Source organism: Cryptotermes secundus, unplaced genomic scaffold (genome assembly GCF_002891405.2).
Source record: "Cryptotermes secundus unplaced genomic scaffold, Csec_1.0 scaffold791, whole genome shotgun sequence".
In the NCBI taxonomy this organism is placed as follows: Eukaryota; Metazoa; Arthropoda; class Insecta; order Blattodea; family Kalotermitidae; genus Cryptotermes; species Cryptotermes secundus.
In genome coordinates, this window is record NW_019734323.1 from 98,472 (window position 1) to 114,611 (window position 16,140).

The 16,140-nt window shown below is 40.4% G+C and overlaps 1 protein-coding gene across 5 annotated transcripts in view; it reads right to left on the reverse strand.

Moving 5' to 3' along the window:
* LOC111868661 (piwi-like protein Siwi) overlaps nucleotides 1-16,140 on the reverse strand; it is a 67,582-nt gene that overhangs the window by 15,037 nt on the left and 36,405 nt on the right. For 4 of the 5 annotated variants that reach the window (XM_023859526.2, XM_023859527.2, XM_023859525.2 and 1 more), the window contains 5 exons: nucleotides 15,853-16,114; nucleotides 15,104-15,266; nucleotides 7,146-7,311; nucleotides 3,455-3,579; nucleotides 645-790 (listed from right to left, as the gene is read on the reverse strand). In XM_023859526.2, the coding sequence (XP_023715294.1) occupies nucleotides 645-790; nucleotides 3,455-3,579; nucleotides 7,146-7,311; nucleotides 15,104-15,266; nucleotides 15,853-16,114 (862 nt within the window). Of the gene's footprint in view, nucleotides 1-644; nucleotides 791-3,454; nucleotides 3,580-7,145; nucleotides 7,312-15,103; nucleotides 15,267-15,852; nucleotides 16,115-16,140 lie in introns of those variants that run through there. The other variant, XM_023859529.2, reaches the window with a different exon arrangement.

The window sequence follows — 16,140 nt, forward strand, 5'->3', positions numbered from 1 at the left end:
CAAAACTTCCGGGGGTACTTTCAAGTATCCATAACCTCTCCAAAGTGGGGTATTCTACCATCATGCCATATTTAGTCAAAACGAGTACAAAAGCGTGAAAATGTATAAAGAATGAATAAACAGATTCACCCTCTTCTTTATACATACATAAGATTTGTTGCATTTGATGGTTGTAATAAGTGATATATAACCTGCAAAATAACATATTGCACAAGGAAGTAAACATGAAAAATTGTCTATATGTCTTACAGAATGTTAGTGTGGGAAGACAATGAATTTCTTGTGGGTTATTTACAACACAGCTGATATGTCCTGTGTCGCTGAATGATGGTAACATGGGTGAAGAAGTGTAGATGAGGAAGCAGCTGGTCATGACCTAATAAAAGTACTATCCCAGCATGTGCCAGTGAGTGTTGCAGACATGACTGGAACTGTGCAACGCCAGAATAGAAACGAAGATCACTACCAATACACCAACTACCTGATAAATGATAAGGACAGCTTCAAATTGGTGGAAGGGCAGATGGATGGATAGTAGCATAATGAAATTAGAATGAACTGGCTCATGACAAGTTCCTGTGCTTGGCACTTGCTGCTGCAGTGAAAATTTTGAACATGCCAAAGTACCTTAGCCTTATGCTTACCGTTCAGGGAGGGTGATGACATCATCAACCACTGTGCCTGGGGGTGGGTTGTTCCCATCACAGAAGAGTCTTGTGTTTATGCGCTTCGTCACAATGATGAACGCCATCTTGTAGACTTTCCCCCCATACATCTGTTCAAGATTCATCTGAAAATCACAACATAGTGAGCACATCAACAGTTTAATTAGTGCATTTCAGGAACTAAACCCTCCATTTCCAAAATGTTGTGTATGGGTATGCAACTTGGTCTCTCACGTTAAGGGAAAGCACAGAGCAGGGGTGGACAAACTTACTGAACACTGGAGCTACATATAAGTGTCTGAAATTCAGGCTTATAAACAGATTTGAACATCATGGCATCCATGTTTAAGTACATGCTTTCAACACAGCATCTTTTTTACCTTTAATTCGTTTACAAAAAGGTGATTGAATAATATTTTGTGAGCCATACTAATGGCTGGAAACCAAGACTGGACATATACTGAGTGTTCAGATTTTGGAGGAACATGCTGTGTGCATCTTCAGGCCCAAAGTAAAGTAAGTTCTTCCAGCCTGATCTATTACCACTGTTACATTGACTGAGTGTGGGGAGAAGGCAAGTCACATCCTGCTGGAGTGGGGGGGGGTGCACGTGCACACACATGCATTGCCCCCACATTTTTCAATCACCCCCTTCTCTTCATGTCCCTTGTAGCACCAAGTCCACTTGCCAGGGCACAGGACCATCTAGAAATATTGTATATATGAGGCCACTAGCCTGAAGACAGTCTGGACTTTGAAGTGTCATGCAGGGTTTGTATGTGGTGGAACAGCAATGAAAAGCAAACAGTGAGTTATGTGCTCAGTGAATTAATATTAAACTAAAACAAGCCGATAGCAAGACTGTAAGTGGCAAGTGGTAAACAACTGCAAAAAATCACAGTGAACATATGTACTGTGACATGTAAATCCACTGCTACATAATGCTTGCAACACACACACACACACACAAGGTCCAAAATGCAACAACAGGGTTATGCAACACGCTTCTAGGCTATGGCTTGGTAAACACACTTCTGCACAGGTGCAATGACATCACCACAACAGTAGGAAGCTGTTGCAGTTGAGAGTACAAGGATGTGAATGGAGCATGTCCTTAGTGAAGTGTGAAGATTAGTTTAGTAAAGACTAGGACAGAGGAGAACAGAGTGACTGAATATGAAATAGCAAGGAGACTTCATAGTGATTTGAAGTGGTAGTTTCTGTGTTGAGATCCACTGCCAGGAGACGACAAGTGAAGGAAAATCCTAGTGCATGTGCAACGGTAAACTGAAAGTGTGTAGAATAGCGATAGTGTTATAATTGAATGTGATTAAGAGAACTTTTAACCGAAGTGCCAAGAAATCAAATCATCCTACCTAGAACCCGTTATTTTCATCATTTGTATCCCCCCTATGTGTGACAATATGAAATTTTAATGGGTAGCATAAACAGCAGAATGTGCCCTTGGAGATGACCTAAGGACGTGAAACATATCAGGAATACTACTGTGTATCCATTTTATTCTGATGGTTTAAAGCAAGGGTCTGCAAACTACGGCCCATGGGCCACATCCGGCCCGCGAAAGAATTGTGCAGAAATGCGCCAATGGAACTAATTTTCCAATGATACTGGTAAATGTGATTCCGAGCTTATTGACCTGACATATTATACTGCAGTTCGATGGCTTAGCTGTCGAAAGGTTCTTTCGCTCTTCTTTAAGCTCAGGAATGAAACTGATATATTTCTTACCAAGAAAAACCATCACAAACCACTTTTATCAGATACCGAGTGGCTTTGAAAATTAGCATTTTTTGCTGATCTGGTGAACCATATGAACCATTTAAATTTAAAGTTGCAGGGTGAAAATAACTTAGTCTGTGATTTATTTGCACTTATCAAGGCATTCAGAGCAAAGTTGATACTTCTGGAAAGCCAAGTGAAAAATTGTAACTTTGTTCATATGCTATACTGTGCAGAGTTGCACAAAAAGGGTGAAGCAGAATTTCCTTCCTCGTTTGCAAATTTAGTCATTGCAGATTTGAAAGAACAATTTCAGAAGCGATTTGCTGATTTGGATTCCAATGCTCAGGAAATTAGATTGTTTCCAAATCCGTTTGACTGTGATGCTGCAGATGTCCCAAGTCAAATTCAAATGGAAATTACTGAACTTCAGGAAAATTATCATATTAAAGACAAATACAAGGAAGGAAATTTGATCGAATTTTATAAATTTCTGAACTCTGAGCAATTTCCAAATTTAAAGAAATTTGCTTGTAAATTTATCTCCATTTTTGGGACGACATATCTGTGTGAACAAACTTTTTCCCAGATGACGTACATCAAGTCGAAATACAGGGCAAATTTACCCAATGAACATTTAAAGTCGCTACTTGTGATTAGCGTTTCAAAATTTGAACCTCAATTTAATCAGATTTTAAGAATGCAAAAAGAGTTCCATCATTCACATTAATTGTTTTATTATAATTTGTGATGAAAATATGAGCATTTGCTGCTACTGTCTGTTGTCATTAATATACGATAATTTATTCTCACGTACTTTGTATTTAGTTTATGAAATTCTGTACTTTCAATAAAACTCATATACCTAGAGTTATTAATTTCTCATTTTATCTGGCCCGTTGAAAGTGCTGAATTACCTAATGTGGCCGCGGTTCGTAAAGTTTGGAGACCCCTTGTTTAAAGGATCAATTAGGAAAGAAATTATACAAAACAAAATTGAGCCTGTGACATTTCATAACACAAATACTTGAATGACAGTTGCATCATACCTTCAGTGTACCAACTTCATGTTCATAAACATAGGGGATCTGCCCCTCTCCCACACCATCTCGATAGATCACAATCCTCTGTGGAAGGCATCCCTGGTTGTGTTCTATATATTTACGTAAAGCTCCTGTGAACATGCAGACCACAAGTAGCTCATTAACCTTCTAATGTCTGAAGTACACTGATCGATACACTGATAAGTATGGTTGTCATAGCCAAAGTACCAGATCTGTCCATTTGAGCATTTAAACGCTGCTAGTGGAAGCTCGTGCACACGCCTCTAGTAGAAGCACATGCAAAATCCTAAATATTTATTTTTAAATTTGAAACAACTACCAGGCAATGACTGGTGAAGACAAAGCAGACTGAGAAGACTTAGTGCATGCTGTAGTCAACTGCAGAGTGTATGAATTAGTGACTGTGCTATAGTTATTTGTAGTTACAAACTGTTAAGTGTTCAGCAAATTCAAACCATTCTGAACCCTGTCTGTAGTCACTCATACATGTGATGATATAAATGCATTATGTGGACATAATGTAGTTTCTAATTCCTACAGTAGATGGTACATACAGCAACCACTATGCATTACGGAATTAAAGACAATGGCTGTCAAAAGTGTGACATATTGATCACAAACATAATCAAATGATTTCTTAGGTTACTGACAATCCTGTCTTTGCTAATGGCAAACAGCATCAGATGAGGGAGGGTTGTGGGATTTAAGGTTCTCACAGCCATGAATACAAAGATTATGGCCTGCGACATCTGGTAGTAAACAACTGCTTCAGACTAGTTATGACTGCCTCTGTGGTCTAGTGGTCTAGTGGTCAGAATTCCTGCCTACAGATCCAGAGGTCTGGTTCGATTCCCGGTACTACATTTTTTTTTTCTGAGAAGTAGCAGGTCTGGAACGGTGTCCACTCAGCCTCATGAGGATAACTGAGGAGCTATTTCAAGGAAATAGTGGCTCCGGTCTAGAAAACCGAATATAACAGCCATGGGGATTCGTTGCACTGACCACATGACACCCTCTATCCGCTAAAGTTGGCACTAACTCGCTGACAAGCGGCAGTCGCTCGGTCGGTATAGTTCGCTTGCAGACTTCAGGCCACGGAGTTCATTTATTTTTTGTTTATTTCAAGCTAGCTAAATGATACAGAAATTTTTCCTCCCTGCCATCTGTGAATGACAACTGAAAGCCATAAAGAGATATTAAAAGTGTTATATCAAATAATCTAATACAATAATACATAAATTAAAAATAAACATTATACCCACTATTGAACAAATAAATCTGTTCCAAATTAAACAAAAAATTATCCAAATTAAAGGACAAAATAAACTTTATAATTTACTAACAACAGGCAATAACAAGCAGGGAAAATGTGACACATGACTGAACACTATAAGAAATACGAACACCCACATAACCTAAATTTAATTTTAACTCTCAATAATTTTATTAATGTATACAGGAGAACTCTGTTACTAAAAGTAATACAGTGGAACCTCGCTTAACGAGGGACGTTTCGCATAACGAATGACGAGAGGGGAAGTCCAGGATTGTGCACTTGCTACATCAGTCTGTGTTTAGTACTCGTTCCGCTATCATCTTAGTGTCGCTTGTGATCACACATTTTTCCAAACTTGTGTTCAGACACATTATTTGTGATTTTTTTTGGTGCAAAGTTTAATAACCCTTGCAAAAATGTCCCCGAAGAAAAAGCTGCAAAAAGACGGCCATAAGAGAAAAAAATTACCATAGAAATGAAACGTAAAATCATTGAAAAGTGAGAACGAGGTGTGAGCATGGCTGATCTAGCGCACACATACTCGGTCTACATCAACGATTTGGAGTTGCATTGTGTTTCACAGCAAGAAGTTGTGGAGGAGAGTTTGTCAGAGGAGGAGGAGGAGGTAACAGCAAAGCAACAATCTTTTGGCGCAATAAGAGAAATGCTGAAAGCATGGGAAACTGTTGCATTGTACATTGAGAAGCATCACCCTTATAAGGCAGTGGCTATGCACGCTACAAATTTATTTAATGATAATGCTGTCGCATTTTCACCAAATTTTGAAGCGTCGGCAAACACAAATGTCTCTAGACAGCTATCATCATCATCATCATCATCATCATCATCATCATCATCTTCTTCTTCTTCTACTTCTTCTTCTATGGCGCAACAGCCTGATGTCAGGCCTTGGCCTCCCTTATCAAGCCCCTCCATTCCTCTCTATCCTGCGCTGCTCTCTTCCAGTTCCTTACGCCCATTAACTTCTTTGCACCTTCTTCCACCGCATCAATCCATCTAGTTCTTGGTTTCCCCGCACGTCTCCTACCACCTATTGTACTGTATAATATTTTCTTTGGGATACGCTCCTTATCCATTCTCTGTACATGCCCAGCCCATTGCAATCTTTTAAGCTTTATCGTCACTTGAGATCTCTGGCTCCTTATATAATTTGTATAACTCTTTATTATATCTTATTCTCCATATCCCATTCTCTTTTATTGGTCCATAAATTTGTCTTAGGATTTTCCTCTCGAAAGAACTGATGACTGATTCCTCTTTCTTGTTTAGCGTCCAACCCTCACATCCATAATAAAGCACCTGTCTTATCATTGTTTTATATATTTTTGTTTTAATCACTCGGTGTATATCCTTTGATCTAAAAACTGATAGTAACGAGAAATATGCATTATTCGCTAGTTTTATTCTTCTTATTATTTCATGATTTTCCTCTCCATCTTTGTGGAATTTCGATCCTAAATATATGAAGTCTTCAACTATTTCTATCCCGTCCCCTTCCATGTTAATTTCTCCAGTTTGCCTTGGATTCCTTCTAGATTGTATCAGCATTTTAGTTTTATTTACATTCACCTCTATGCCAGTTGTTTTTGCTATGGTTTTTATTTCTTTATATGTCTCCTTCATTGCTCTTAGGGATAGATACTATAATAATATCATCCGCATATGCCATTATTTGTGTTTGTTTATACGCTATTGTGTTCCTTGGGTCTAAGACAGCTTTCTAGTAAAAAAGAACTAGATATGTATCATAAATAATAAACTAATTGTTTCTATTTTCTTTTTGTTTTCAGCAAATCAAATTCGAATTCCAGGTTGGTTCATTCCGCACTGAAGAAAAGATGAAGGTGATTCACGCTCCTTAACAATGTATATATAATTTTCTTTGAATAAACGTTATACATAAAATGTTTTGAGTATTTTTTCCGGCATGGAATGCATTATCGTATTTTACATTAATTTACATGGAAAAAATTGTTTCACTTAACGAGTGTTTCGCATTACGAGTAAGATTCTGGAATGAATTATGCTCATTAAGCGAGGTGCCACTGTATTAGTATTAATACCTGTAATGAGATACTGATACATACCATGGGGGGGGGCACCTTGACTTTTTAATATCAATTACACTGATATGTGGCAGTCACTAGAGAATGCAAAAAATTAATATACTGATGACCTTGACATGGAAATATGTGGTAAACAAATAGTTTGCTTATGCAATGTTAGAAAATTCTTATTGAAATGAAAATATGGTACCAGGAATAACTGAAAACCCTTAATGGACGAGACACGGTATTTTTGACTATGAAGCACTGCTACCTTTCACAAGTTTCCCCTTACATTTCCACACAATGGGTTACACTGCAGTTCTGTACTCACCGCAGAAGTTGGCTGACAATTTATTGGTGAGTTCCTCACTTGTACGGTAGATGCTCACTGCTGAGAAATATTGACTCATTGGTTTGTTTAATGAGGCCACCAGTACACTAATTGACGTCCCTTGCGTGGTATCATTACATACATCCATCCCTACTACCATCAAACCCTGCAGGATACACAATAAACATTACATTGTGGTAAATATAATCAAGAAACAAAGGCATATTCAAGTAAGAATGAAACACGCACAAAAGTTCTATGATGGGTCAGGTTACGTCATACTGCATGCAACTTCAAGGTCCAAGAGTACACCAAGAAAGCGCAGGAATATTGCATATATATAATTAGCTTCATGAGAAAAGTGTGCACAATTTTGTCAAAAAGTTATCACAATGACACAGCAACAAATGATATAAAATAATCTCTTGGGTGTGGGAAGGGATTTTCATTTCCCTCTTTAGTGACAAAATAACCACCATGATAATTCCATTGTACAACTTGCATAAATAAATCTGACATGATACAGAACACAAAACTAACACTACAGTACTACACAATGAGCTGTTCTGTTAGCTCTGCCCAGAAGCCATAGCCGGTACATTCCATCTTGTATCTGTTTCTATGACATCTCATTTCCTTTCTCATGGTTTATGACATGGTACCCTCATGTGCTTCCCTTGGACCAATCTCTTTCTTTTGGCCTTCTGGGAATGGGGTAGTAGGTACTTGTTTTTTCTCTGGACCCTGTCTCTTTCCTGGGCATGTGGTGCAAAAACATGTGAAACTCTCTTGGTCTGAGTGTGACTGAGGTGGCATCATAATTTTCAAAATTCAAGTTTTGGACTTGTATTGGTTGGACATGTCATGAGCTGGTGGTCTTTGTCACATGGCTGAATCATGGTACCAGTAATACTGTATCGGTTTATTTATAATGTGTGGCAAAGTAAGTTTTTTTATACATATTTCTTGTACACATGAATAGCGTCATGTTGTTCCATTCTTGGACATGGTGCCCTCAACTGCATTAATGTGTCAGTTCTGTGAAGTCTGTGTTACATAACGTTGGCCTGCTTTCTGTTGTGATTTTTCCTTTCAGATAATTAGCACTGCTAAAGGTTTGGGGGTGCTAGCATGAGGCTGCAAATTTGTGGCAAACAAGATGCTTGCATTCTATACTTACATGCATATCATACATCACTTTTGTTTTCCACTTATTATTTATGTTCTTATGTTTAGGCACACCTTTAAACATGTTTCTTGTTTAATTATGATTTTGTTATTTATTAAATATAATATTACTTCTATTCTATCTGGTCCATATACCTAGTTTGAGTTCCTTGTCACTATTCTGTAGCAGTTGCAATGGATAATAAACTGAGTTGTACATCTCTTTTTGTCCTCTAAGCTTGCCTTCAGACATCCTGCCCATCTGGGGAGAACTTGTAAATGACCATCCAGAATCAGAGATGGCAAAGTGTTCCTTTTGTTATGTTGGTTGAACAAACAAAGCACCACTTTTATTAGTCAGTCTACTCTTAATCATAGGCAGTTAACCTGAGTTAGATATGCAAATTGCCGGAAAGTCCTCTTCTTTATGTTATGCCAATGCTCTAAAAGAATGCACTGTGCCATTCACTGCCTATAATACTCCATTGGCAACTCCAGAGAAATTCGAATTTTGGTTCTGCATGAAATGCATTTTACCAATATGGAAATTAGAGACAAACTGCGTGCGTGTCTGTATATACGAGTATATGTATCTATGTATGTATGCATGCACGTACATACATAAATGGGGCATTGAGTCAGATATTGGATTTATTGACCACTTTAACACACAACTTGTAATTCCACTTAATTATAGCACCATCGCTAATTTTGCCACACTTAATAAATCGCTAGCACACACGGTATGTCATTTCCAGCCTGGAGTGTCTTCACTAGTAGCTGCCTGACAACAGCTTCTAATAATGGCTATTCCTCTGTTTCTTGGCTCAACTTCTCTCTAAATGGCGACTCCCAACTGCCTTCTCTTCATAGACTAAATGACTTTCAACTGACTTAGCTCCCAAGCTTGGAGCCATTTTTCACCAACCTCCTACTTTCTCTTCACTGCGTGATATTCCACTGAGCACTCTTGCAACTTCAACTGTCTCTTCTCTTCACTAGTTATTTCCTGGTAAGGGATTTTAACACTGTCCTCTGCTTACATCCTTACTGTCTGGCACACATCCCAATTTGAACTAAGCTCAATTTCATCCCACTTACAACTCTTTGGCATGGATCCACATAGAAGACACAGTTTCCAGCAGTACCTCTACTGTTGTATGTCGATTTGTTGCTGTGCAGATGTCACTCAAATGGTTTCTGTGGGAATGTATTTTGTTTGCAAAGCATTTTACTCAGTAACAGTTCAGGTGTATTTGCTTACCTTGCTGCTGCTGCTGCGTAGTAATGGCTCTACACACTACAATATATTTGGTATTTAAGAGTTCACCTGCCACAGGTCAGTGCCTGATGCATATAAACATTCTAGCTCCAAGAATAGGGGCCCGTCAGAAAGGCCTCAGAAATCAAAATGAGGTTCATTTTGAAAAGAGCAAGAATGGTTTTGATTACATTTCAGTAATCTAGGAACACAGTTTCCCTAAATGAAACTGCACAGGTGGTATCGTAAACAAATAACTGCATGCACACCAGGGGCACAAACTAGTAGTGTCAGTTTTGTCAATACTTGCTTTGTTGGTCAGATTTCATTGTTGTTCAGCATTCTGTAGCTAATGATGACCTACTGAACAACAATCAAATTCATTTCAAAGAAAATTTAACACAGTTGGCTGTATGTGAGAAAGTATGTGCAATGTCTTTGCACTGACTGCCTTTCCAGAAAGATTATGTAAGTGTAGTGAGTATGAGTACCTGTCACAAACCTTTCAATAACACTTCACATTAAACTGAGAGTTTTTACTTGCCCATAGCTAAATACAAGCCTATTCATAACTGAAAGAAGCTCTGACAGGACGTTATTGCCTACTTTCCTTACACTACAAACTGAATATTTAATATGGANTTCCTGCATCTACCAATAGGCACATCATAAAATAATCAAGAAGCTCTGACAGGACATTATTGCCTACTTTCCTTACACTACAAACTGAATATTTAATATGGAAATTTGAGAGGCTGTAGTGTTGGTCTTACTGATTAAAGGGATTTATTAAGGAAGCCAATGAAATGGCTTCAGGCAGCAATATGAGGGGGTACCCACAAGAAACNAAATTTGAGAGGCTGTTGTGTTGCTATTACTGATCAAAGGGATTTATTAAGGAAGCCAATGAAATGGCTTCAGGCAGCAATATATGCAATGTATACCAAGTTTCATGTCGATCAGTTCAGGCATTCAAATAATATGAGTGAGAGTCAGTAAATATGTCACAAATGGAAGAAAGACAGCTGTAATGGATGCGATAGGTTTTCCATGTGTATCACTAGATAGCAGCACAGTCTAGATTCATGACAGTCTAGGTAGTAGATGTGCATGCACATGTTCAGAGGCTGGTTTCAGTAGTCCAAATGGAGACCATGCTTGAGGTGTGCTACTGAAGAGCAGCGTTCTGTTGTGAATTTTTTGTGGGCAAAAAGGACTCAATACAATGCCATTCATAAGGAAATGTTTCCTGTTTTACACTGGGAAGTGTTTGTTGCATACAGCAGTTCACAGCTGGGTGGAAAACGTTTCGTTAAGGGTGAAGAGGGTGAAATGGAAAAGTGGGAGTGGCTGAGACAGCAGTCAAAAGACTTCAATGCTTCACAGCATTGGTAAAGTGATGGGACAAGTGTATCAGTGTTGGTGGATATGTCAGAGATGAATGTTTTTTCCAGGTTTGAATATCATGTTTTATGTTTTAAAACCATTTGTGACTCTCCCTCATATTAAGGGTAATATCCCAACAATTTGAGAGGTTATAGTATTGGTATTACTGACGAGGGATTTATGAAGTTGAGATGGGCTAGGTGGTATGATATACATACCAAGTTTCATGAAGACTGGTGTAGGAATTCAAGCAATATTAAGGTTTAGCGTCAGCAATTTGAAAGGCTATAATGTTGGGATTTATGAAGTGGGTCTTGAGATGGCTTCATGTGGCACAATATACGAGACTCGTCCACAAAGTAAGTTTCCCTGGGGCCGTTTACAGAAACAAAACACAATTTCATGGAAACATTTATTGCAACAGATACAGCAAGTGTTCAGCTATTTTTCAACATAATCGCCACCAGAACTGAGACATCTGTCATACCATGAGACCAACTTTTGAATACCTGTGTCACAGAAGTCTGCCGCCTGGGATTGGAGCCACTGTCTGATAACCATCTCCGAGACTCTGTCATTCTCAAAACGCTGACGCTCACTGGACAGGAATTTCTTGAGGTGTGGGAAAAGATGGAAATCACTGGGAGTGAGGTCCAGGCTGTAGGGTGGAAGATTAAACACCTCCCAGCTGAACTCCTGCAGGAGACTTGCTGTCTGNCGGTGGATGCTTAAACACCTCCCGACTGAACTCCTGCAGGAGACTTGCTGTCCGTCGAGTCATGTGCGGCCTAGCGTTATCGTGCAGGAAGACAGTACTGGCACTAAGCATCCCGCGCCGCTTGTTCTGAATGGCCCATCACAATTTCTGCAGTGTTTCACAGTAACGCTCAGCATTCACCGTCTCACCTCTGGTCAGGAAGTCGACGTGGAGAACGCACCGTCTGTCCCAGAATACCGTGCACATCACGTTCCGCGCCGACAACATCTGCTTGAATTTCGTCCTACAGGGAGATCCACTGTAATGCCAATGCATTGACTGCTGCTTGGTNGAAGACAGTACTGGCACTAAGCATCCTGCGCCGCTTGTTCTGAATGGCCCATCGCAATTTCTGCAGTGTTTCACAGTAACGCTCAGCATTCACCGTCTCACCTCTGGTCAGGAAGTTGACGTGGAGAATGCCCCGTCTGTCCCAGAATACCGTGCACATCACGTTCCGCGCCGACAACATCTGCTTGAATTTCGTCCTACAGGGAGATCCACTGTAATGCCAATGCATTGACTGCTGCTTGGTTTCTGGGGTAATGTGTGCAATCCACGTTTCATCACCTGTGATGATCCGCTCCAGAAACTCGTCGCCGTCATCATGGTACCACTGCAGAAAGGTCAATGCCGACTCCAAGCGTTTTGTTTTGTGTTCTGGTGTCAGTTGCTTCGGCACCCACCTGGTGCACAATTTCCTGAACAACAGGTGCTCCATGACAATTTCGTGCAACAAGGAGCGGGAAATCTGCGGGACATGACTGCTGAGTTCTGCAATTGTGACGCGATGATTCTCCATAATGTGTTCCCACACAAGCTCCTCCAGGTCGTCTGGAATGATGGAAGGCCGCCCACTGCACTTCTCATCATGCACACTTTGTCGACCTGCTGAAAATTGTCTGCACCAGCGATGCACCATCTGCTTGCTCATGACGTTAGGCCCATAGACCTGGCACAGCTGACAATGAATNAGGGAAATCTGCGGGACATGACTGCTGAGTTCTGCAATTATGACGTGACGATTCTCCATAATGTGTTCCCGCACAAGCTCCACCAGGTCATCTGTAATGATGGAAGGCCGCCCACTGCACTTCTCATCATGCACACTTTGTCGACCTGCTGAAAATTGTCTGCACCAGCGATGCACCATCTGCTTGCTCATGACGTTAGGCCCATAGACCTGGCACAGCTGACAATGAATTTCGATCGGCGCTATGCTCTGTGCACTGAAGAACTTTATCACTGACCGCACTTCACAGTTGGCGGGAGTTGGAATAAGAGCCTCCATCTTCAACAGCTGCAACGATGCTACTGTTGGAACGCAGGAAATTCCGTTTGTGCATGTGCCATGCTACATCATTGCTCTATCACGTACACACAGTCGCTTCACGCAATATAAGGTTTGCTAGCTGTGGGATGAGTGGGAAACTTACTTTGTGGACGTGCTATGTACATATCANGTGCTCTGCGCATTGAAAAACTTTATCACTCACCGCACTTCACAGTCGGCGGGAGTTGGAATAAGAGCCTCCATCTTCAACAGCTGCAACGATGCTACTGTGGGAACGCGGGAAATTCCGTTTGTGCATGCGCCATGCTACGTCATTGCTCTATCACGCACATGCAGTCGCTTCGCGCAGTATAAGGTTTGCTAGCTGTGGGATGCGTGGGAAACTTACTTTGTGGACGTGCTATGTACATATCAAGTTTCAAGAAGATTGGTACAGATGTTCAAGCAATATTAAGGTTTTGCCTTAGAAATGTCAGAGGCTGTAATGTTGGTATTACTGTTGAAAGGAATTTATGAAGTGAACCACTGAGATGGCCTGAGGTGATATGATATACATGCCAAGTTTCATAATGATAGGTTTGGGCATTTGAGTAATATTATTACCACAACAATTGGATAGGCTAAAGTTCTGATATTACTGATGGCTGGGATTTATGAAAATATGCTGTTGAGATGGCTTCATGTGTCATGAAATATACATCAAATTTCATAAAGATTCGTACAGGCGTTCATTCAACATTAATCTTTTGCCTCAGCAATTTAAGAGGGTGTAGCATTTATATTACTGATGGAATGGATTTAAGAAATATGCCCTTGAGATTGGCTCAGGTGTCGTGATGTACATACCAAGTTTCATAAAGACTGGTTCAGGTATTAAAAAGTTGTTGTGGGGAGCAGGGGACGCATGAGACACACAGACAGCAAGGTGTTCTCATAAGCCTATTTAGATTTTTTTTTTAAATAAGGAAAGTAGGACAATAATATTTTCCAATACAAATACCATTGTTTCTGAGCAGGCAACGTGCCTGTGCCGAGTATGTAATGAGGCCATCCAACAGTGTTGCCAGATTGAAAATGCTTAAAAATATCTGCTAAATGTTTACTGAATTGTATTGATACTGCCTGTAATAAAGGATGAATAATAATTCCATATTTTTCTAAGTAACTTATTAGGTGTCACTTGAATCCAACTGAACAATTACATAGAAAATTTAGTAAACATTTTTTGTAAAGTTCTTTCAACTGAAGGATGTTCCTGCAGGCTGCACAGTACCATCTGGTGTACTTGATGTCCATATTACAGAAAGGACATTTAGATCTCCAAGTCTCCTTCATGCTTTCATTCAAGAATTCTTACAGATTTAAAGAAGGACCTGTTAATTTATGCATAAGATAGTATAAACTACTGGGATAGCACAGTCAGTATAGCAACTGGCTATGGTCTGGATGGCCGAGAGGTCAGAGTTTGAGTCCTGGTAGGATCAAGAATTTTCTCTTCTCCACATCATCCAGACCAGCTCTGGGGTCCACCCAACATATCCAATGGGTACTGGGGGCTTTCTCCCCTGGGGTAAAGCAGCTGGGACATGAAGCCCCAGCTAGTGCCGCGGTCATGAAAATGTGGATCTATACATCCACTCCCCCATATGCTTTCATGGAATAGTGCTCAATTAGTTAAGCACATAGACAACTTTACCTTCCTTTTACCTTGTACCCAGTAATTTATGGGTGAGGAAGGTGCCAGATTTGGACTGGGCATATCCAGTGCAGATTGTTCTATAAGACTTTCCATTTTCCCACCTTTGCCAGTGTTAAAACTGTTGATGTGTGGTACTGCATGCCCCAGTGACAGTTCAGATCTTCTGACCAACTGTGGGTCCCCACTGTCATCCATCATCCTGCCACAGAGTGGAAAAAAATATCCACATTGGGGCACCCATGATTTTACTCTTGCCAGGCAGGCAAACACCAAGATGATCAAAGATCACAGCATGAACAACTGCCTACCACCAGTATCACCTAGAGAACCATCATTACTACAGAAACATGAAATACAGAAGAGACATTTTTACCTTTCAGAAGTAGAAACTCACCTGAAGTACAGTATCAACTGTCCAGGGTGCTCCCCCAATCTTGCAGTTAATCTGGATGGCCACTTTGGTTGCAATAGACTTAATGTTTCTACTGGTAAGATTCTTGTTAAGAATCATCTGTGTGGGTATAGGGCACTCCACACAGCACTTCTTCTTGATGGCACTATCAACACAAGATTTGTTTTCATTCCTGGTGACTGAATGAATCAGCTTATGTCTCATAGTCTACAGGTTTTCAGGTTCTCAGGTTCTCACAGTGGTCATTAGCATGAGTTCTATCTTCTGGGATATAATGTGTAAAAGGTAAAGTTGTCTCCGTGCTTAACAACTGAAGCACTACACCATGAAGACACATGGGGGAGTGGACATATAGACCCGTGTTTTCTTGACCTCGGAAATAGTGGGAGGTAAGTGGTCAGCTTCATGCCAGAGAAAGAGCTGTTGGTACCCACTGGATAGGAGGTTGGGTGGGCCCCACAGCCAGTCTGGATAACACTGAGAAGTGGAAATTCTTGCCCCCACCAGGACTTGACCTCTGACCTCTTGGTCGTCCAGCCCATAGCCATTCATTATACTGAATGTGTTATCTAGGCTCTGTAACAATGTGTAGCCTGCTGAGTCATCCAGCATTTTGGAGGAACATGTCACCTCCATCTTCAGGGTCAATGAATAAGCTAAGCAAGGAACTAGCATGGCACATATCCCAGAAGATAAAACTTGACATCTCCTAGTCTGTTTCCTGAGCTCACCTGTACAGATCTAGGCGACTGCTTGGGAGTACCACAAAAATTAATCTTGGGTTGCAAGATCTCAACACATTATCTATGGCTTTCACATAGCTGGCAATGCGAATATCATCAACTTCCATGTATGCTGGGTCTGAGAAACGCAACTCCATACTACATCCAGCTGCCCTCAGTGCTGATATAAATTTTCCCACATCACGCCTCTGGCGGTTTGGCACAATCACTGCCCATGAGTCAATTTCTTGTGGTACTAGCAATGGATGTACTGTAACAAAATGTTGTATCAGTTAT